Here is a 24,430-nt window from a genome sequence, read left to right on the forward strand (position 1 = left end):
TATTTCTTCTAAAAGTGAATAATTATGTAAAATATAAACAAACAAGATTTTCAAAATTATTTCAAATATTAATATATTATCAAAGTCACAAGAAATTATCTAATGAAATTTTAAATTATTCTTTAAAAAAATTAAATCATTTGCTATAAATTATAAAAATAAAGTTAACTAAGATTCTAGTTAACTAAATGCACGTCTCATTACATGTTTTTAGAGATCAAAAGCCTTCCGTACTTGGTAATTAACTCTAAACTCTTGAACGGTTACGCGCCAGAGTAGGCCTGCTAATGAAATTTTGCTGCGTGGCTGAATTTTCGGATCATAATCGTGGTTAGACGCCGCAAAGTTGGGCGCACCATTGAAAATGCAAAAACAAACTTTTGTGGTTTTTGCTTCAATTTTTTTTGTCTCGTAAAAAGAGAAAAACAAAAACAGATAAGGTCTAGTAACTCAAGCTTTGGAAAAACCCATAATATTTGTTTTTAATTCTCAATAGTAAATAAGTACTTGTAATCAATGAAGCTCGCTCTTTAATTAAAAGTAAATGATGAAATAGGCAACGGCAGCGTATAATTAACGAGGCAATTATCGTTCGAATTGCACTGAGCGCTTTTCCGAGTGTTTTCGAAACAACAGTATAAATAATGTGATTGTGAGGATTACAGGGTCTGGCTGGTGGTGCTGGGTGGACTCGGTGCTGGAGCTGCGGAGGCTCTCCATGGAGCGGAGGCTGCTGCTGCTGGCGTGCGAGAGGTGCGCCGAGGACGTGGTGGTCGACGACTGCTGCCGAAGACTCTCCATGGAGCGGCAGTCGATGCGTTTGACGCTGCGGGCCGTCAGCCACTGGCGGCCCTCGCGACCCACCTCGGACATGGTGACCGGCGTGAAGAGGTGCGACGGCGCCATCGACGTCGACCCCGCGAAGGACGACGACAACACGCGCACCACCGGCTCGTCCTCCTCCTCGGACGCCTCGTAGATGTTCACTTCGATGGGCTGGCTCGAGGTCATCTCGTTTCACGCGGGCAGCATCTGCAGCCAACCTGATTTTATTGCGGCGCCGTTATACGCACCGGCTTTATGGGGACGGGCCAAAGCGTTTCCCGATCGGCGGCTCTCTAATCGAAAATCGCGTCGTTCCATTTCATACCCGCGTACTTCTATAATAATATCACATCGAAATTATGTTTTTAATCAAGGAAAAAATCAGTAAAAATGTAATATTTAATGTGTAGCATATATTTTTTTAACTTCATTGGCCATGATAAATAACGGCGACTCTTCAAGATTCAAGTCATCGCCCTCATCAAGATGATTTCTCCCATAATTTTCACTCGCGCACCCTCAATATTTCTTTTCACAACTTGGCGTGTGCGTCTTTCACGTCTGGCAATCACGCTAATGGCGAAGTTGCTCTCGGATTAGCATGCAAATTACCGGCTGTGAGTGAGGAGCGTAATGACGGATTTCTTCAAAGCGTACCGGCAGTTAAAACTCGCAGCTTATCTCTCTCAAGCACAAAAACACACACACGTGAAATCCTCTCTCGCGCACCTCTATATTTGCAGACGACCGAGAAAGCAGTGCGCACTTTCGGAAATCAATAGAACCTGGTCTAAGAAATAAATCGCTTATGAAACTGCGCCTTTTTTTTAGAAAAATTAAAAATGTTTTCAAATGAGCTGAACTTTTAATTTTGGAAACTTTGGAAAATCGATCGCGGCTGTTTCTGCTCGTTATATATGCACCTTAATTACTTTCGTTAAACCCCTTTGAAGTTTGGCCGGCACGACCGCGTGGACTCTTCAGCAAAAGTATGTGCGAGAGGGAGGCGCGGCAAGTCGCAAATTCGGCAGTTTAATCTGCCAGAGTTTCGACCTGTCAAACGCGTTCGTTGCGTCGCCAATTAAACAAAGCAGTGCTGCAGGATGATGGCAGGCAATTTTCCCTGTTCAAGCATAATTGTCTCCAGCGAGGTCTGATGAGGACGTTTCTCCTCCGCACTTTCGGCAGGGATTAATTTTTCGTGCTGCTGACGCATCCTCCCTTTTTTTTGTCATTCCGGTGACAGTTTAATCAGAGGCGCAGCAAAAAAGGTAGGGATTCAGACCGACTCGCTTTATCGCCCTCTCACTTGCAGCAGAAAAAGTAAGTTGCATGTAGATATCGATTTGCAAAAGTGCGATGTCAGTTAACAGACAAGATATTTTATTTTTATGTACGCCCTCGGAAAAGGGAAAGAGGAAGAAAGTCGTCAGCAGGAAAGCTTTTAGTATGGAAACTTTAAAGAGGATTAAATTTTCAAGCAGCGTGTGTACTTAGAACGAGGACCAGATCTGCAAATGAAATAAACAACGCGATTTTATTTTAAAGGGACACCTTCCGATCAAAATTCGTCAAAGGTCTGTTTTATTTTAGTTTGCTGTGACCATTTTTTGTTCAAAACATTAATAATATTTTTTTGTGCCACAGCAAATGGATTTTTGAGAGGAATCGTCCAAATCGAATAAGGCCAGCGTCCCCCTGCCAAAATATCGATTAAGCCACGCTCAGCTGGAGTCAATTAAAAGCCCTTGAAAGGATTCAGCGAGCCGCACTCTCGTCGCTCACAGATGAAGACGAATTGGAATCGCGCGAAACTTGTTGACCTTTTCCCCCGCAAACGATACCCAAGGCCTCGGTCCGTAATTAACATAGAGTTTATTTGCCAGCTCGATTTGCACTCGGTCGATGCGAGACGCGTGCATATATTGAAATCCAAGCGAGAGAGCAAGTTTCTCATGCGCGCATTTATATGTTCACATTAAAACGCACACAATTTTCTCTTGTAATTTTCCACTCTGATTTCGCGACTGCGCTAAATTGGCTGCGATATATGTTGTCGCGCTGCTTTGTTGATGAAATTACGTTCCGTCGAGTAATGTGTTTATGACAGGCTTGAAGATCAAAGCGAAAGGGTAACCGGAGTCTTGGAATATTAAATTTTTTATATAATTATTAATTATTGAACTTTCAGCAAAAAAGTTGCAAAAGTTTCAGAGATGGTGAAAAAATATTGATTCTCATAATCTGCCAGGAAATTTGAAGAGAAGATGTTGGTGAAGAACATGAAAGTAAAATTTAATATTTATATTGTTTGTTAGGATTAAGGCTGACTGGAAAATTTCGTGAGCTGTGTTGATGAAACTTCTAAAGACGTCGTTGATCAATACTTTATGAAAACGTTGAAATTTTAAAACATCAAATTTTTAAATGGAGAACAGATAAAAAGTTAGTTTATATTCTCCAATATTATAAAATAAAACATAAAACAAAATGTCTATTGATATAAAACAAAAATGGAAAAGTTAATTTTCGTCTGTGAGTTTGTGTTTTTGTAATTTTTTTAGTTTCCGTTTTAATTTTCCAAAAGATATTTAACGTGGATTCAGAAACTGAGCGAGAAAACCACTGCTCAGAAAACAAATTAAAATGTCTAAATTTCAAATTTTAATTGGGAATCTTAATTTGTTTTCAAATCAGATTTCCAAGCATTTTACTTTGCTCAGTTTCAGAATCTACGTAAAACTTCCTATGAAAAATGTAAACCTTTTTGAAACCCCCTTAACTGATTTATTTTTTAACTTGTGGGTTCCGAGTGAGATGAATATTCCAAATTAAAAGAACAACTCACTGCGGCCTTCTATGACTTTTCAAGAAGTTTCACCGCAGTTTATAAATACAATTATCGCAGGGCAGAACTTTTTCATTCAAATATGGCTTGAGGGTGGCGATATAAAAATCTGCGCTCAGAGTGGAGAACTTGATAAAAAAAAATTGTTGTTTTGAATATTTGATTGCGAGGGTTGCAAACCCTGTGGCGTTGTAATTAAAAAAAAAGCTGAATTATATTAAAAAAATAATTCGATTTTTTCCGTAGAAAAGGGCATGATTCTTGTTTGTTGGATTGAAAAACGGTGATTTCCGTTGGTTATTTGAGCCTATTGTGTTGCTGCCTGGTATTACGTTACAACGAAACAATGTCCTGTTCAATTTAAATGGGATTGTTATCGCACAGTAAATTCACTTCTACGAATCACTTGTTTTTTCAATTCAACAAAAACATTTTGATTCCAAAATATTTAAACAAATTGAACGAAATTTGAAATAAAAAGGTGTTATTTTAAGAAATTGTTTCTAAAAATCATTGTTTAAATACTTTAAATTGTTAGTTACGTAACTTTTTAATCTTACCTTTCTTCTTTTTTCGATTAATATATACTTTTTGTATGTGTATTTGAGTCCGAATCAAACTAATTTTACTCTGTTTTGTTAAATCAACAAATGCTGCACTTAATTATGCTCCAATTAATTAACAGCAGCTGAGCTCTGAATTTAAACTTTGATGTGGTATTATTATTGACAACTAATATTTGTTTCGAAGCAAAAAACAATCGGCGGCCTGGGAGCTTTTGCACGAGGCAATTACGACGGTCTGCTGGGCAAATATAATTGAGACCAAGTGTAAATAAACTGAAAAGAGAGCCGCCGACGAAACAATCGACGCACTGCCCACCTGCTGGTAATTCTCGCGCGTATCCAAGCAAGGGTGGAAAAAAATCGGCACTGCTCTTCCGCCGGCGACGCGGCCACAAATCTCTCTCACTCACTTTTCGCGCACTTGCAACGATTTATAGCGGGACGGCGGCGACGGTGTGTTGTGAACACCGGGGCATGCAACATTGAGGGTGCACGGGAGACCGAGTGGAGGCCAAAGCGCGCTCCTGCCCCAGCGACACCCTCCGACGCGGCCCGAACTGCACAGCCGTACGCACGGTCTGGGTCAAAGGCACGCGTGTGCAGGTGCTCGCGAAAAGGTAACCGCGACAAAAATGTTTTGCAACATATTTGAAGAGCAAAACTGAAATTGATTTTATTTATTTCTCCCTTTAACAGAAACGAATTTTTTTTTGAAGCCATAAAATTGAAAACGTCCAATATGCCAGATTCGAAACCATTTTTATTGAGATGTTTACGGTAGGAAATATTGATTTCTGGCACTAACAGAAAAAAATTTGAACAAACACACGTCACAAGCAGGTGTCACACACGCCCCAATCTCCAGAAAAAATATTCTGTTTTTGACGTTTTTATCAGGCTTGTAATACAACAAAAGCTTGTATGCATTATCTGCTTTCAAATTTAAAATTGAAACATTTCTATGTTAATTTTTAAAATTATGCAAAAACTGTTCAAATAACAGATTTTGCTCAAATTTACCTCAAGAGGGTTTTTAATTTTATCTAAATTTAAAAGAAAAAACGTGTTCCATCAAGATTAGTTGCAAAATTTAATAATTAGTTGTAGTCAAGTATAATTATAGACATTTTTTTAAATCGTGGCATAAAATATTTAAAAAGTTTTATCAATCTATAATTTAAATTTAATTTAATATATTTAATTAAACTCTCCAATATAACAAAATTTTAAAATTTACGTCTTTGCAAATTGAGGTGATACAAACGTGACTTGGTAAAATTTTTATTGGGCTAATTTTGAGAAAAAATTCATTTTAGAAAATTTACGTAAGAAATATGTAATGTTAGTTTTCAAAAAATTCATTTCTCCCAAAGACCAAAATTTTTCTTTCCATTTTCCCTTGGATCTAAAAACCAATGCTAAGGTAGATCTAGAAAAATTACGGTCAAAATTAATTAATTAAAGTAATCGAGCCATTCCTTTACAAAAGACTCTCCTTGTTAAATTTTTTGTTTGTAAGAAGAAGATATAAATTTTTTCACAATAACACCATACGTTGATTTTGATTCAATCAATTTTTTTATTGATCAGCTTTGTATTATTTTTAGTTTTGTACTATTTTATCACAAAATTAAAGATTTCTGGAAAAGTTCTGATTCTTTATTGTGCTTAAGATTAATAAAATGTTTTGTTTTGTTAAAAAGTGCATTAAAGAATTTCAACCTTCAATTTATTAAACTATTTTGGGAACAAAAAGGGTTTGTAATGAGTTATAATGAGCAGATGTAATCACCGAGTAGAATTCCCAAGCCACATAGTGTTGATTTTTTGTTCTCATTCCATGACGTAGACGGGCACACGCGAAGTCAAGTTTTGCTCTGGGATTTGCGTGCGTGAGTGTTTTAATTAGTCTTCTTGATAGAAATCTTGATGGCCTCCTGCTTCAGTCTCTCTCTCTATTTTTATACATTTTCAACTTGCGCCCGACTTTTCTTTCCGCATCATTTTGAATGAATTCTTCATGCGAAGATGAGTTCTTTCGAAAATTCCCAAAGGTGGACAGATTAACTCGGCAAGAGGGCGAAATCTCATTCTCTGGGACGATCGATGCTTGGCTTCTGCATGAGAGCAATTTAATCAGCCTCTTGCCAATAGACGAGAATTAAGTGTGCGCCTCATGACGTAAAACCGTCAGTTTGTTTCGCATGAATTCGTTTCCGAAGCGGACGTTTAGCCGCACGTTTTGATTTGAGAATCTGCGACCGCACCGCATTAATATTCCATTACGATGCAAAATGCAAATTTCATATCGCACACGTGCTCAGCAGGCAACCAGGCCATTTGCGGTGATGCAGCTTAGAAGTGCCAGGAGATGACAAAGTGGTTGAATGCACTTCTCTTCAAAGCAAAATTAAGGACGTTTCTTTCAAAGGGAGCACGCTAATTTCAAAATTATCTTTCTAGGTGAATAATTTTTCATCACTTTTGAAATTCGCACTTAGTAGACTGGAGAAAAAATTCTCTCTCTTATAAAAAGCATTTTTTTTCCAACTGAGTTAATTATATTAAAATAATGGATATCTTTTGCCTTACTAGACTTTATAATGGCAGTAATATTTGAGAAAAAGAAATTTATTATAAAAAAAAATACAATTATTTGCTTGAAGGTTGCAGTGATATTTGCTAAACTAATTTCAAAAATATAGCTATGTAAGTAAATTAAAGTTACAAAATGATTATGAAAATTTATAAATATGTAAAAGCAATTTAGAAGAATTTAAAATGTCAAAATGAAGAAAAATTTAAATATTTTTCTTCAAAATTTTTATTCCCACTCAAATATTATAAATTTAGAATCGCAATTACAGTTTTTCAAAAACTCTATGTTGGAATAAAATTTAGATTAGATTGAATTAAATCGAATCAGAAATACTTTTTTCCTATTATAATTTAAATTTTTTACTACCTTTTAATTAATTCCTCCTATATTCAACCTTATTTTAATAGTTTAATGATGGAAAATTAAAAATGTTTATTTTTTTTAATTCCAATCAATTCTTCCAAATTTTATAATTAAAATTTAAATATAAACTACAATTAGGCTCTATGCATCAATAATAATAAATAAAAATTTCAATGATTGTTTAATTGTTGAATTGCAAGCTTTTGAACTTTAACAGTAAAATTAGCACGACTGAGTGAGAACTTCTCATTTGTTCTCGGCAGATGAAACGCGCGCGGCTCGATAACAAGAGCGCTTCCTACTTCCAGCGCAGTTCGCAACACCATTAATTTAACCCTTCTATCTCTGGTTTCCATCACGTCTCGTGACTGACGTCGGTTGAACTAAATATTTAAGCGAGTTTTAAAGCTCACACATTCCCAATAAAGAATAGTGCGGCTGCTCGAGTTGGTTAAATATGCAAGGGATGCGTTCCTCGCGGTGAATATATTTATTCAAAGGTGCATCGATCGGCCTTTCCGTTTCATCTCCACCTGGGCAGATATGAGCTTTCAAATGAATTTATGCACTAGGCGGTGTCATTAGTGCGGTGCATCCACCTGCATGCACTCAACCACGATTTATGCAGTCGCCACTAAAAGCCTTTCCAACATCCAATGCAAATCCCAACGCATGGCTCAACTGAAATTGATGATTTATGGCAGTTAAAATGTCATTTGTTTGAAACAAAAAAAGGAAAATTGCATGAATTAAAAATTTCATAAATATTTGAAATTGAATATTGTAGCTGAAAATTATTAAAATTAAAAATTCAACATTCAAGAATTTTTCTTAAAGATCCCAAAAATTTCTTGAATAAATTGTTTTGAACAAGAGTTTAAAGAAATTATTAATATTTTGTGAACCCATTTAAAATCTTAAGCTTTCCCACACCTTATGACATAAAACATATAAAAAATTTTCCTCCAGGGATCAAATTTCTAGACCCAAATCACTCAAATTCAGGCAACGCAGTAGTAGGTTGTCTGAAATTTTGAGATAAACTTGCGGTTAGGCATTTTAGCTCTCCTTTCAACGGTCATCGCGGGCTTTGGAACAACTTCTTGGAAAGTTGGACACAAAGGGTAGGTTTGTGCACGCCAGGCCAGGCCAGGCTGGCAACAATAATAAGCGAGAGCGTGCCAGGCGTTTACCAGGCTAAATTGTCAAAACGTCGCTTTGTGTCTCGCAGCGGCGGCTTTTGGGAACACGCGACAGAAATAGGGAGCGCTTTTCTTCTCGCCAAATTCGTGTCACGACGACATATAGACTTCACCAAAATGCAGGCCACTATATTATGATACTCGGAGAATGGTTTGGCGTGTGAATAGCGCGACGTGAACAGCGGGAACAGATTATTACAGCAGTTTTGATTTTCTTTACAGTGAACTCCAAATTCCACTGTGACCTCAACTACTGATTTTATTTTTGTTTGATTATGCTAAATTTTACAAGAATTATAATTATCATTCAAAATTGAAAGACCACATTCATTCATTCATTATTTTCAAGTTTAGTTTGAATTTTAAAGAATTTTTCTTATTTTGTAAAGTAATCAGTTTTAATCTTTTCTGGTATCACAATTGTATAATATTTGGAAACATAATGGAAACAATCGGTAGGTTTATTAAGTTGAGTGGTCATTTGGTTCTGATTTGGTTCAAGTAGTTCATGCAAACGGCGAGTAGAGGCGCTGCGGTTGTGTTTTACTTCAAGCTCAGTAGCGCCTCCAATTTCCGTTTGCATAAATTAATTGAGCCTATAATTATCAATTGACTTTTAAATCCTGTTAAAGTTCAGACAAAACTCTGGAAAGCGATGCTATTAAGAATAAACAGGAATTAAGTAATCACTTTTTCAGTTAGAAATGGCGTTCATAGCGAGAAGGTCTGCCAAGGCTGTGAACGATGAAATGTGTCGGTATAGAGCTCTACTCAGGATTCGCTAATAACTTGCAGCAGTGGATAGCGACCCAATATTGATTTGTTGAGAGCAAAACCTGTCGGTAGGGAAGCCACATCGCGCGCTACACGCTAAGTCCGCCGCCCCATTAAAATGTATAATTTCTTTATTGCTTAATTTTCTGCCCATCATAAAAATAACAGATTTATTATGAGAGTTTTTAAGCTCATTAGCCAGAACGTGAAAGTTTTTTTTATAAATATAATAAAATTAATTTATCTAATTTTGAGTTTCATTTGTTGAAAATATTACTTTTACTGGGTCCATAAATCTCACAAAATCCTTAAAATAAGAATTTAAAAATGAAAAATAAAATTAATTTAATATTTTCCATTTCACAAGTTAGTAATGTAAAATTCTCTTTTGTATGTGAAATCTAATTTCCTTTGAGGATAAAAAATCCCCAATGCAATCTTGAATTATAGGAATCAGATATAAAATTGTCTCTTTTCCACAATGGACAAAATAGATTTCTTTCAATAGGCTTTTCACTTCACAATTCAATGATTTTCTTGCAAATCTTCGCATTCAATATTGCGAAGATAATCTCAACTTGTTCAATACGAGTCTTCCTCCATAAGAGATTGCTTCATTTTCGTCTGAAGCTCGATCCTTTCATACGTTCAATTAACTTTTAATAAGATTTGCGCACTTCGGTGTCTCGCACTAACTTCGGCAGCCAAGTACCCACGGCAATGTTCTCTTCGAGACTGATTAACGCGAGCGACGGCACTTTGAAACTTGATTAGACAATGCCAGCCATTGAGATAGCACGTTTCCTTAATAAAACTGACACTTCCAAATGCTTCCTAAGAAAGTCCAGAAGTTGGAAAAATTCTAGAACGACTGAACGACTACTTAAAATATTTACATTTTAAAACTTATAAGTTTAACAAAAATTTGTATAAAATAAAAAATTCCAATATATTAATATGGAGTGGATTTTAGTCTGAATGCTGCTTTCGCGTTACACGAAGAGTGTGGCGCGAGTTGCCTATCGAGACAGGGGCAGCCACCTGTCGGGAAAAGCGGCAAACGGTCGGCGAGGGCGCTGCTTCTTTCCCGCACATTTTCCAAAGCCATCTGCTGGTTGCTCTCGAGGGCCCCAGGCGGCCTTGCCGAGCAAATTGGACACCGATATATATCTTTCTAGGCGACAAGACCACCAGACTATTATCGCCCACCATTAGCCTTGGTCTCGGGCGCACAGGGTAATTGTTGCTCGCCATGAATCGGCCCCGATTTTTTTCTCACATTTTCCTACTTTCATTTATTTCATTTATAATATCATTATGATTGCTTCGTTTTTGAAAACTAATAAATACAGAATTATTTTGCTGTAAAAATATGATTCAAATTTTGATATCATTTTCATATTTTCCTTCCTTCTATTGAAAATTTTATCTTTATAATTTCAGTAAATTTTAGATAGATTAAATATGTTTGCATATTTCAAAGAATTTTTGTAATTTAAATGCCTCTATTCTTAAATCCGAGTAAATTATATTTAAGAAAAAAGTTAATTTTAATTTATTGCAACTCATTTTATTTTACTTTCTTATTAAATTTTCTTTATCAAGTCCATTGAAAACAAAGGAATGCAGGAAATTATTAAACCTGCTCTCTTTTGCGCCGAGATTGCAGCTATTCATACAATGGGTGCTATTCTATAGTTTTGCTGTTCATTCAAAGGACTCTGTGGCGCTTCTGCTCTCTCGCGAATGTAATTAGATTTTTATTCAGCGCGCACGGCTGACCCATTTTTCAGATGAAAATAAAATTAATTCCTCTGCGCCGTCAGCTGCAGTTCCAGTTTTACGACGCTTTAAATTATCTGCTCTCTCGAGAAAATGGTCGCTCTGCGTTTTTGCATAATTGTCGCGGTGGCAACACACTTAAGGCGATCCAAACGAGATTATGCAGCAACGACGTCCTGCGGTCTGCCTAACCGCAAGGGGCGCCGAGACTTTTGGGAATCTATCAACGCTCCCGATAATAACTTGCGGCGAATAATATGAACTTGTTAAGCGCTCATCCAATTAAAAAAAAGTGATTTCAGACTCACCAAACTTTGGGCAACAGGAAAACTTGGTTTAGAGAACTCACCTGAAATGAGAACAGAGAATAATTATTATAAAATACTGCAATTCTATTCAAACTGAATAGCAACATCAATTTTTAAAACAATATGAATGGTGAAGCGTAAAAAAAATAAAAGATAATTTACTAAACATATATGCAACTATAAAATATTTTGAGATTAAAAAGAAGCAACTAAAAAGATAAACTGGTTACTATCTGCGTCAAAAATTAATTAAGAGCTACAATCTGCCTTGTCTGGATCGCGAGTAAAAATGTAAATAAATAATTATTATTTTTGAAACTTTGTATGTATTTAATTTTTCCGCTAATTGTAAGATCAAGAACCAAATTTTATTCCAGGAAAAGTTCTGCTGATTTCCGCATGGGTTATTTCCTTATTCGGCAAAAATAAAATTTGCTTCAATATTTCAAATTTCTCCTTCCGCCTGGAAAAAAATCGTATAATTTATGATTTCACCCAAAAGAATTTTGAATAAGATGTTCGTATCTTGTTCTGGAATCTCTCGCGCAACTTTTTGCTCCTCCGAATTGGCTGAAAAATGAGCCTGCAGACATTCGCGCGCGAGATACACAAATTATTCATTCATTTGAAAGTAAAATTCGCCGCACACTAGACTTTGAATCGCAAACATTTGACGTGGCTGCTCTTCTCATGAATAAAGTAGCGGCGCAATTACGGCCGAATTAAAACTCCCAAAGGTGCATTTCGTACCCGAAAGGGGTCGTCAGGTGCCATCCCCTGGTGGACATCAGGTTGGACGAAGACGACGTCCGCATCGACACGCACCGTCTGAGCGCGACATTCCGCTGCTGCTGTGACGTCACAGACGAAGAGGCGAACGAGCTGTTTTGCGCCGAAATCACTTGCAAAGTAGAAGAAGAAGAAGAGGAGTTTGTGCTGGCGGCCGTCGAGGAGGAGAAGCTGCTGCTGGACGTCTTCTTCACCACCTGCCCGCACATTATTCTCTTTCACTCTCTCATTAAGCGCACAACCCATTTTGCCAAAACAATGCAGACGAGAAACGCAACCAGTGTTTTAATACTTAAATGGAAATAAAAAATAAAAAATTGGACGTAGAACAGAAGTAAACAAAAAGCCAAAAGTTAAAATAAAATATGGAAGGTTTTTAAATTCTTCGCACAATGTTTTTTTTTTGTTATTTAAATACTTCATATTGTATAATTATTGTTGTTTATTAGCACACATTGTTGCGTTGCAATACATTTTTTACATACAATTGTTGAAAATAATTCATAAAAAGCAATTGTTGGAAAAAACGGCACCAACACTAGCAAGAAATTTGCTAAACTCTTTAAGAATTTTCCCGGCTATAAATATTTTTAATTTAATTATTTACATATTTCAAGCTTTAATCAGCTAGTGCTTTTTTTAATAATGAATTGGCACAGCAGCAATATTATCTTTTCAAAACTAACTAAACACAATTAAATTAAAAACCAGGAATAAGTTAACATAAATTCACAGAATTGACGCTTACTTTGTAACCATTTTTTTTTAAATAATTTTTACGATCAATTAAAGGATTTAAAAGTCAGATTTTGCCTCTATTATGTCCATTAAAATGAATTGCATCAGCAAATTATTTCTAATGAATGAGAACTTTGTAAACTCTGGAAATAACAATATTTTTATATTCCCATTTTCTCTTGTTTTTTTTTTCTTTCTTTCTTTTGTCAAAATTGGCTTTTTCAGCCACAATTTTTTAGCTCAAAAAGACACTTAATAAAAGAAATAAATGACTTTTTATACAATCTGTAGATGGAAATAAATTTTTAACGTTCGATTACAAAATATCCAAGAAAGAGGAACATTATGATAAAAAAAACCTTTGAAAGCTCCGGTTTCCTTTCAGTAAGTGCACATAGCCGCACACGTGCCCCCCACCGACCTTGAGAGCAATTAAAAGCGGCTAAGATTACAGTTCCTGTTGACACACACACACAGGACGGAAGATGACACCGGGCAGAAAAATTTTTGGCGGCGAGACAAAAATCTGGCGAGTGACGCAAAAGCGGCTCTCTTTCAGCGAGAAAAAAAGCGGTCAAAAGCCAAAGCAGCGCAAGGGCAATATTTTCAAATTTCGTGCTAAGCCACGCGTTCAAAAGAAGAGCAAAAGAGTTATTGCTTTCGGCGAATCTGCATTGCAAATGGGCCGAAAAATCGAGTGTGCGCCGGGAGAGAGAAAAGAGAGAGGCACCTGCTCGACCGAAAAGTGCTCCATGCTGGCTAAGGGTGCTGTTTGACCATCGCGCGCGCACCAATACAACCAATGAATATCACTTTTGAAAGTCGCACAAAGCAAAGACGAGACGCCACCCGAGCGGCCACCGTCCGACTAACGAGCAAAGTCGGCGGCCAGGCTAAATTTACACGCCGCGTCTCATCAACTTGCTTGCTCTCTTGCGGCCGTTCCCTCAATCTCTAATTAAACAACTGCCTCGCTTTCAAACGGACCTAAACACTGACACAAACGACGAATTTAAACCATTTTTCAACCGCAGCTTCTTTGGGTTTCGAGTTCTTAGCAAATGTAAACAAAGCCTAAGACACTGAAGAGAAAAGAGAAGTCTTTCAAGTTTTAAAAAACAGATGATTTAATTATTTTTGAAAGGTTTGTTCTTTAAAAAAATGCGAGAAAACAAATGTATTTAAAAACGACTTTTAAACAGCAGCAAAAAAATTCACATGTTGAAATTGATTAAAAATTTTGTTTATTATAAAATAAACAATAATTAAAATTAATAAATAAAAATTTAACCAAAATTTAATTAATTATATTTTAGTACAATATAGGTTCCCTCTTTAGATAAAATTTGGGCATTTTATATTGATTGAGTCTTGTGTTTTTAAATTTAGGTACAAATCAATAACATAGCAAAATAATTTAAGAATGTCTTAAACGGTCTTAAATATTACTTGAGAATTTAAATTTAGAAAGTCTAGCAATTGAATTCCTGAAACAAAACCTGAAAAAAAAGATTGAAATTGAAAAGAAAATACTTAAATTTTAACTCCAATACTTTTTATAACCCTCAATTTTCTACAAACAACTTAATTACAACGAATTAAATAATTAATTGGCTTTAATTTCTCTTAATGAACAACCATCTTTTTTCTCTTCCAATTTGGCCCCTCACCAATCAGCCCAATTAGTGCTGATTGTAATTGCTGGTCCAGCATCAATAATTACTTGCTCAATATTGAACTCGAAACAAGTCACGCGAATACTTGCCGTTTTCGGCCCAAAGCGAGTGGCTCGGGTTGCGATGACGAATGCATGTGGGAGGTTTACATATGTACATATGTTGATTCCCTTAATGACGATGTTCTCTCAAGGGACACACAAACAAAAGAACCGTCGAATGCTGGCCGCGGTGCCAAGCGCGAGTATTTTGAGGCGCCGTGCACTTGTGAGGATATTTTAATTTCCGAGTGGCGCGAGCGAGCCGCGCTAGGCTCGCCGATCTTGTGATCGCCACCGTGTTATGCGCGCAAACAAACCGTTTGCAGCTCTTTTAGCGGCCAGCTGGACGCACACTTTGTTTGTTTTCGAGCAGTCAACACCTGCGCTGCTCCCGTCGTCCCAGGCATTTCCATTAATTAATAATCATCAATCTATTTCACTTCTTATCAATGAAGAGTTTGTTTGTGGTAAAAATTAGTAAACTTGTTTTACACATACTGCAATTTTATTGCTAAATATAGACACAATAATAATTGTTCTTTATATCTAAAAATTAGATTTTTAATCTAATTTTTTTTTTTAATTAAATTGAACGATTATGTCCTATGGATTAATTACATCTGAAAATTAAATTGAAATTTGGTGTCACATCTGAGTTTAGATTTGTTACAAAAAATCAATGAACACGCCAAACATTTATTCTTTCAAATTTTTTTAAGAATTTTCTCTATAGATGTAGTAGTTATTAAAGATAAAAAATTTTGAATAGTATTTTCCTAAAAATAATGAAACGCTTTTTTATTATTAAAACCTTTCTTCATCACATTTTATTTTTACAATTTTTTTTATTTGCATTTACCATTTTTTTTAGAATTTAATATTAATATAACTATTTTATTGTGCCTCATCAAAATTATAGGACGATCGTTTTTAGCAAAGTAAACATTTTATGGAGACAAATCATCCGCACTGCTCTATCTTTCCAACCGGCCATAAAACAAATAAATATTTCGCGCAGCCTGCGTACTCTCGGCCGGCATGTTTTATTTATCTGCGTCGCGGTATGAAAACAAATTAATAAAAAAGAGCAGTAATAAAAATTAATCGCGTTGCTCAAACAAACAACAGCGCTTTTGGAAAACTCTGCTTTTGCCGAGAGTTAAATCGGATTTGAATCTCGCTCTCTCTATTTCCAGCAGTTAGTTGCGTCGTGAAAATCCTGCCGCTGACCCAGATAACATGAGATGCAAACAATGGCGAGCAGCCTTAAACGCAGTCAACCAACGCGAGGTGCAAACAAACGCGCGCGCAAAATAATCCAGCCTCCGGACGCGAGGGATGCAGTTGCAAAGCAAAGGGCGGCATGTGACGCAGGTTGCACGACTCTGCAGCGGATGAAATAAAAAGACGAAAAAAACCGTTTGCACTGATATTGCGAATCTCATCGCCATCCAGAAGGGAAAAATAAAAGAGGCGGAAATGGCAACAAGTCATTTTCATCAAGATTGAAATGACCCGAGACGAGTTCTTTAGTAATATTATGGGATGGGGCTTTCTCTATTATCCGTATTTTCTGTTTTATTTCTACAAGCCAGCAGAATGTATTGAGCATAAATCAATCCGACATTTAAAAATTTACCAATAGTAAGTGAATATTAAAACTATTGTTGAACATTTTGACTGGATGAAAGTTTTTTTGTTTTTAATTTAGCTGCAAATTTCTTTCTGTCGATCCATCTTTGCGAATTCAGTCATTGCGACTCATGCGAGCTTTAAAGCAGTCAAAAATGTTCTTAACACAAACAAATTAAATTTTTTTAACATTTCCATAGTCATTCTTTCCAACAATCATAATTAAAAACTTCTAAGAAAATCTCTCTGGGAAATAAATACCATCAACCATCATAAATTTTAGGAGAGAAATAAATTCAAAATACTCTTTAAATTTATCTTGTTCAATTGAGACTTTGAAAAAAGAAGCTTGCTAAACAACATTTCTTAGCACTTAACAACAAATTTTGTTCCATTTTATTCCTGGGACCATTTTAACTCCAATCTAAGATACACGTGTTTACATTTTTAGATTAGATTCAAAATTATTTTACAAAGTCTTAGAACGTCTTAAAGCACAATTTTTCAAAACATAAAAACTAAAAAATATTTTGAACAAAGCAATTTTTTAAAATATAGATTTATTATTTTTAAATAACTTTTGTGCTTGATAATATAATATTTATTAATGTTAAATATCTTCATTTTGATTTTTTTCAATAAGCAAAAAATTATTAAAAGAGTGATGTCATTTAAGAAGAAATTTCTTTAAAAAATACCATTCACGCAGATTTTCAATTAATAAACATTAATGTAAATAAAATTGGGAAAATGAACAAACAACAATAAAAATCTAAATTTAATAAAATCCTATTTAAACTATTAATTTTTGATAGGTGAGGATATTTCACCAGTATCAATATGAATTTGATCTTTCAACCTTTGACACATTTAACTGAAGAGAGAAGGAAAGTTTTCAAACTATGGAAGTTCAGAGTATGGAGATCAGTAAGGCCAGATGTTTGGCGAGAAATGATAAGAGCAAACGCTGCTGCGGCCAAATTTAAATAGGTTTGCTACGATTGGGGTGGGAGGAGCGAAAGGGTGAACACTCTGCGTTTGTTGTACTTTGCCCGTAAACATTTGGGGACACGTGACCAGCTCAAAGCACGTGAAATCCAGTGCAAGAGAGAGGGAAAGTGAGTGAGTAAGTCGGTCCTCCGCACGCATGGAATGATTATTTACTGCCGTGTTCGGCACTCTCGATATGGCTGCTTCGAGCTTACGTTTGCGGCGTGCGTGCAGAACGGGGGTGGTTTCGCTCGCAGCTGCTCTCATGTGTGTGTGTGTGTCACTTAAGCCACAAACCACCCTGAGTTGTGCAAATACGTGCGTTTTGTTGTGTGAAAGCAAAAGGGTCCAACGTGTAATTCCCAGCACCGGAGCTGGAGGTTTAATTTATGCAAATGCATGTGTGGTGTCGGAACCAGGCGTTGCTTTTTCGAGCGGAAACGAACAATTCTCAAGAGCAAATTAAGATTTTGTTCAAGTTGCGACAAAGTAATTAAAACATAAAATAAAATGTCCTTATAAAATGACGAGATAAAATTTAATTTTAATCTAATTGTAAGATTTTCTTTGTAAAAAAGTTGTTTTAAAGCCAAATTTATTTGCATATGTAAAAACGGATATAAATTCAAAATTAATACAAAAAAAAAAACATTTTTTTCTCAGCAGAAAGAATGTGGAGAATTTTGTGAAATCAGGATTGACTATTAATTAATTCAGAGAAACCTCTAATTTACCCCTGCTTTAATGTGTTCTAAATTTTTTTTAAATTTTTTAATGGTTATTTATACCTAAGGGGTTTCTTTCTTTAATGAAGATGTTTTTGGAATTTCAACTCACGATTTGAAGGGTGCAAATTTGAGCCTCTTTGACGACAATTTGATTTTTCTGTCCTTGGCGTCCGACTTGCGACGCCGCGGCGGCGGATGCAGGGTGGTAGGGGCGTTGTGGTGGTTGTTTTGGGGGTGCAGCCATCTGATCAAGACGAGGGGTGCGCGCAAAACGGTCATCATCACGCTCATCGCCGCCGAGGCCATTTTGGCACTAATTTTTTTTTCGATCACCACCTGAATTTAATTGAATTTCCCATAAAAATTGTTCTGGATTAAATTAATTTGAAAATATCCATGAAAGTTTCTTATTTATAATTATACTATTTAAATTTAAATTATATGTTTTTTGAGCAAATGGTGTACCTGGGTGGCGTGAGAGCTTTGCTAGAACCGGAAGAGCGCAGCAAGCTGAAATCGTGACTGAGCGTCAAGTGTGATTTGGCACTGGCACCACTCAATCATCGCAATAGGCCAATCAGTCACACCACCGTTCACCGCCTTGTTGGCCGCTGCACTGAGATGCACCGCCGGCAAGGCTGCGCACCGAGCCAGACTGCGTCGAGCGCGTCGGGATTATTTTTGTGCAACTCGCACAAGTGACCTTTGCGCGCTTCTCGACGAGAGCTGCATCTTCACCCTTCTTATAAAGCTATTTGCAGTTCCACTTACGTGGTTTGCTTACAAACATATGTCAATCCGAATCCACCCCTGCAGCAAAAGTTTCCAGTTACTTCGGAAAAAAGGAATCGTTCTAGGAATCTTTCTCTTATAAAAAATAGAAGATGCAGACATTTTTCTAGAAAAAAATAACTGTAATTCAAGAGGAATGTCAATTGATACTTAAATAAGAAATAAATAAATATCAGCCACGTTCAATTCTCATTAAATTGGCTTCTTTCATATTAAAAATGAATCACTTCTTAATGCTAAAATATCATTTCTAGGACTGAATGTAAAATGAATCTTCCACAGAATCCACGCTTTGAGCTGTTTTTTCTTCTTTATATATTCAGTGCTTCATCACTGATGGGTTATTTTCAGAATTCAGAATATATTTATAAACAGTTTCGCTTTCGCGAGACAATTTCCCATCACTCGAGCAGCCAATCGATTGGAAGTCAATTTAGGTAGCTACATCGAAAGAGCAGAGACGCTCAAATTAATTTATCTCCGTCACATTACATTCCGCCGACGACAATCATCAGTACAGTGTTCCAGTTCGCAATTGATTCCGCGCACAGGCCGGGCTCAATGAATAATCCCATTAAACTCTCAGCCAGTCGGATGAAAATGAGCGCCTAATAACCAGGAAGATTTCAACTGAAAGTGCATTGATTCAACTTTGAACAATTGTTTTTAATGTTATTTGTATTAATAGGTCCAAAAAGAACTAAAATAGTTAAATAAAAAATTGATTCTTAGAATAACGGTTATTTTTTTTTTATAGATTTCCTTACAATGGAGAAGTTGATGATCCTGTCCATCTTTTCAAAACATTTTAATTTGTTGCACAAAGATCTATGAATAATGAGGACGTTAACAATCAAATTTTTATTTTCTAAATATTTCAGCCCTTTAAATTTGGAACTCAAAATTTTACAAGTAAATAATATAAATATGATTTAACATTATACGTCAGAGATGATCTTTTGATTAAAATTCAGGAATGAAAAGCTCATTGGACAAACAGCTCACTTTTTAATTATCTTTGTATCAATTTTGAATGTTGAAAATTTTGCATTCATTTATTCCCATCCACTTTAATTGTCCTTGGGCAAAATCAAATGGGCTGACGGAGCCATTAGCCTAGGCGGGACTGTCATTTCCTGCTGCCGAATTGGAATTCCCGCAGCCAAGTCTGGATTAGTTAGCGGTCGCAATCCCCTGCGTCATCTCCTGTGCAAATTGAATAAATTTATCTAACCTGCCTGCCTGCCTGCCTGAGAGATAAATTTCGCACCGACGACTCTCGATTTGCAAAGTTTAAATCTCTCGCGGCTTTTCTTATTCCACGGCGAAAGACGGCCGAGATCCCCTTCTCTCAATTCGCACCACTTTTGACTCGGAAGCAGCACCGCAGGGACCAGAGAAAGATGACGTGTTGGGTATGCAACCCGACGCCCGCAGCCGCTCGCCACGCGGCCTACTTTCCAGGCGGTCTGCTCCGCTGCGGGAGGGTGGCCCGTCAATTCAATTGGAAAAATTCCCGAGCGCAAATTAGATGAAGGACTAGTGCTGATGCGATTTCTTTGCGCGCCTCATGCCGACCTGATTGATTTTCACCGCCAGACGTTCCACTGCGTCCTTCTAAAGTGGAAGAATATGCACTCGTAAGTTGCAAAGCAAAAGAAATCTTAAATATAATTAAAATTCATAAACAAAAAATCCAAGATAATAAACGAGAACAAGAAGTTTTTCAATCTGACATGATGTTGCAAGAAAATATTAGCTAATTCATATTCAAGTGCTTTTGAATTTGCTATATTTTTTGGAATTTTTATGGACTGAATGAAAAAGAAATTAAGAAATAACTAATTCTTTTAAGAGTACCAGTTATCAGCTATGGACTGCTTTGTAGCGGAGTTGGTGTGTTGATGGTAACACTTATAAAATACTAATGGAAAAATTTCTTCAGCAATACAATTTATTAAATTATTAAAATTAAAATAAGAATAAAATTGGAATGAAAAAGATTAAGATAAAAAAGAACAAAGCCTAAATAAATTATTTTCGTTTTCTGTGCTTTTCCGAAATAAAAAAGAAAGCGTTAAAGAACTTGATAAAGATCAAAATCGAGCATGCCTGGGGCACCAGTGTCAGTAAAAAGGTGGTTTCTAGTTCATGCCTTTTCCTAATTCTTTCCTTCGCAACTCCTTTTTTCTCATTTTTAATTATATAATTAAATTATGTATAAGAAAATAAAGATTGATTTGTTTAAATTGATATCTATTTATAGTAGTATTATCCATTTGAGCAGTAATTGCCTAAAGATTAATCAATCAGGACAACTTAAAAATAATATTTTTGGAATTTTGATGGACTTGGCAAGAAAAAAATTGGGATAATTTTCATTAGAAATAAATGGTACAGGGTGTTTTGATTTATTACGGTCTATAAGAGAGGAACAATTTTTTTAATAAAACCAGTCCTTTAATTAATTATGGGAGAGGGTGAAAGTTTCATATTTCCAGATTTAAATTAAGCCTCCTTGTGCATTAATGAAAATTGTTAAGTGAAACAAGGAATTTTTTTGTATTTTAATTTGTAAAAACTGGAAAAGATGATGGTGTTTGAGGAATTTAATCATCAAAGCAGGTTCCCGGAAATATCCCACCGGTTTTTCACCAGGGGTAGTTTTTATCAGTATATTTCAGGGCAAGTTTCCGAATCGACATTGGAAACAATTAAAATTGTACAAAAATTATGTAAAGTAAATTTAAAAATTGTATTCTTTTTGATAAGAAAAATATTGAAACCAGTTTTAGGCCCGAAAACGAGAAATGCGACAGAAAAGCGGATAGAGCGAGGCTGGGTGGGCACACAAAGGGGTGAGAAAATTGAGTGCCAATAAAGTGCGAGGCGCGCATGTTTTGGGCCGGGTCGGTGGCGGCGTTATCAGTTTTTCCCATTCGTGCGTGCATGATTAAGCACCGGCGGGCCATCGCACGCGGAAAAGTGGACACACAGAGCGAGAGACACTCCTTTGTTTGGTTTCTGCCATATCATCTACTTGATGGTGCGTGCACTACCGAAATAGCGCGCGTGGCTTAATGAAATCGACCGCCGCTTTATCAAATAAAATGCAAACGCTTTATTTGCCCGAGTTATTTCGCGTGCAAAAAATAATGATAAATTCCAATGAATGCCCCTGTCTCTTTTGGTTTTTACGACCTGCTAGCGGAGAAGACTACTAATGGCAGCTTCGTTTGATGAAAAGGTCGGATGAAATCGAACCGTTCCGTGCGGAAAGGCCAAAAGGTGCTTGCGGCGCACACATGCATGCAGCTTGGAAAAATATTCATATCATATTTCGTGAATACCAAATCACGCTGCGTTAGAATTACTGTGATTCACGTGCAAACCCACCAATTTATTTTTGATATGGTCTGAATATTTTTTAATGTATTGATGATTCAAGCAAGTTAGAAAAGAAAAAAAGAGAACAAAAGCTCCTAACCTTCAATATAAAGCGGCAGAACTTGAAAAAAATAGGAACTAATTACGATCAATAAAATTTTGCACATTTATATTCTGAAAAATTAAAATTCTTGAATTTTTTGAAGTGATAAATTATTAAAGCCTTTCTTCCACGAATTTCAATAAATTTAATATAATTTTTTGATTTATTTCAGCTAATAAGAAACTGTTGAATATGAAGTTAAAACTCACTCCATCATTTTATTGAGTGATTCTACGCCACGAAAAGTATGCAACACGTGAAACAATGGAGGAAAATATTAAATGGATTGATTTGAAATTTCATATAAACGTTTTACTTTTTAAAACTTCTTCTAGGAGTCATAAGTTTCAAAATTCAGCTGGTGAATTCACCAGCTCAATTCACTAGCTCAATTCACCAGCTCAATTCACCAGCTAAATTCATCAGCTAAATTCACCAGCTCAATTCACCAGCTCAATTCACCAGCTCAATTCACCAGCTCAATTCACCAGCTCAATTCACCAGCTGGTGAATTCACCACCTAAATTCACCAGCTCAATTCACCAGCTCAATTCACCAGCTGGTGAATTCACCACCTAAATTCACCAGCTAAATTCACCAGCTCAATTCACCAGCTCAATTCACCAGCTCAATTCACCAGCTCAATTCACCAGCTGGTGAATTCACCACCTAAATTCACCAGCTCAATTCACCAGCTGGTCATGTTTTTTTTTATTTTTTAAAATTTTTAAAAATTGATATTTAATTTATAAATAAAATTAATTAAAATAAATTTAATTTAATTTTTCAAAATTTGAAAAAAGAGGAATTAATTTTATTATAACTTTATAAACAAAATTAATGTAATAAATTAAATTTAAATTTTTTTAAATTTGAAAGATTTTAAAAAAAATACTTGTCACCAGCTGGTGAATTCAGCTTGCCACACATTTTATGAATTTTTTAAACAAAGAGCGGAAATTATAACTTTAAATTTTTCTTTCCCTCTGATCCAACTTTTAAAGGCTTTTTATCTTTTTAAAGAGTCCCTTTAGATTAAGAAACAACTTGGAAAATCACAGAAAATTGCATTTAAAATGTCTGCTTGATGCACAGATCGATTGAGAAAAACGAATCTTGGCGTTATTTGCTCACTGCTTTGAGAGAAGGTTTTCTTTCGATTTGCAACAGAAACACCGCTTGGAAAAATGGAGATACGATGGTTGGCGGAAAAATATGTGAGCTGATATAATATCGGAGAACACAGAGCCAATATATCTAGATTTTGCGTATGCTTGGGAGCGCTTGCTGCCGAAAAATGTTTCTAGGGCTTATTAATGTGGCTCAAAGTGATTTTCCGTGTCAGCGGAAGCGTTCAGGAATTTTTCGCTTCTCTCTCTCTCTCTGCCACTTTCAGCCGCTCTCCTCTGACAAATTCGCGTCTAGGGAAAAAACGCTTTATAGGAAAGAGCTCCGAAATAATTTTCAAAATTCAGCATCTTTCCCATTTCTTTGGTGGCAAAACCGTTTCGCTCAAGGGAGGAAATTTATTGCCCTGTTACATACACCTGAGAAGGGTATTGTTTACGACTCTCTTTGGCACTGCAATATATCGACACATACAAGGCCATAAAAATAAACACGATTTGACGCAGTTCCACAAAAGGCGAGAGTGGACGTGTAGCTGCACGTGAGAATGAAAGGGACGTAAACAGCAGTGGCTCACTTCAAAGAGTTCGCGCAGATTCAACACTTTCAACAGCACTTTTTCCACCACCAGAGATATCCTCACACTCATTTCTTTTTTTTACGTTAAAATATTGTTGTGGACTTCAGTGAAGAGAGAGAGAGAGAGAGTAAAAAGAATAAACGAGCATAAAAGAATTAAAATTGTTGCAAAGGAAATTTCATAAGAATAAAAGAGCCACTTTTGGTAAGATTCGTGGCCCTATTTGATGGGCAAGAACAAAAATAAAATCAGTGAATTGAAAAATTACAATTATTGGTCAAAAAATTTGAACATCTTAAAAGTTCACATATTTCTAAATTAAAATGTACTAATTTGATAATACCGGAATTATTTCTATAGTTGAGGCACTAAAATCAACTGAAGTTTTTATTTCAAATATTATAATTAAATAAATTTTATCTTTGATATAATTAAAAATAATATTTTTCTTACATTTAAAGAAATAATATTTGGAGCTCCTGTGGAAATAAGTTGTTGATGAATTTTTTTACTTATAACTAAATTTAGGTGCAGTGATTTTGATCGATGGCGTCAGTCAGACGATAAACTTTAGCACTC

At 35.9% G+C, this 24,430-nt stretch overlaps 1 protein-coding gene across 5 annotated transcripts in view; it reads right to left on the reverse strand.

The window, feature by feature from the left end:
- Positions 1-24,430, reverse strand: part of LOC132201116 (cAMP-specific 3',5'-cyclic phosphodiesterase) — a 138,021-nt gene that overhangs the window by 76,831 nt on the left and 36,760 nt on the right. The window contains exons 1-2 of one of the 5 annotated variants that reach the window (XM_059627041.1): positions 18,327-18,465; positions 17,971-18,197 (exon numbers count right to left, since the gene is read on the reverse strand). The exons of 2 other annotated variants lie outside the window; for them this stretch is intronic. In XM_059627041.1, the coding sequence (XP_059483024.1) occupies positions 17,971-18,167 (197 nt within the window). In that variant the 5' untranslated portion in view covers positions 18,168-18,197; positions 18,327-18,465. Of the gene's footprint in view, positions 1-12,017; positions 12,254-13,524; positions 13,648-17,970; positions 18,198-18,326; positions 18,466-24,430 lie in introns of those variants that run through there. 2 more of the 5 variants (XM_059627036.1, XM_059627045.1) reach the window with 2 other exon arrangements.

This window comes from Neocloeon triangulifer, unplaced genomic scaffold (genome assembly GCF_031216515.1).
Source record: "Neocloeon triangulifer isolate White Clay Creek 2 clone unplaced genomic scaffold, ASM3121651v1 ptg000014l, whole genome shotgun sequence".
NCBI lineage: Eukaryota > Metazoa > Arthropoda > Insecta > Ephemeroptera > Baetidae > Neocloeon > Neocloeon triangulifer.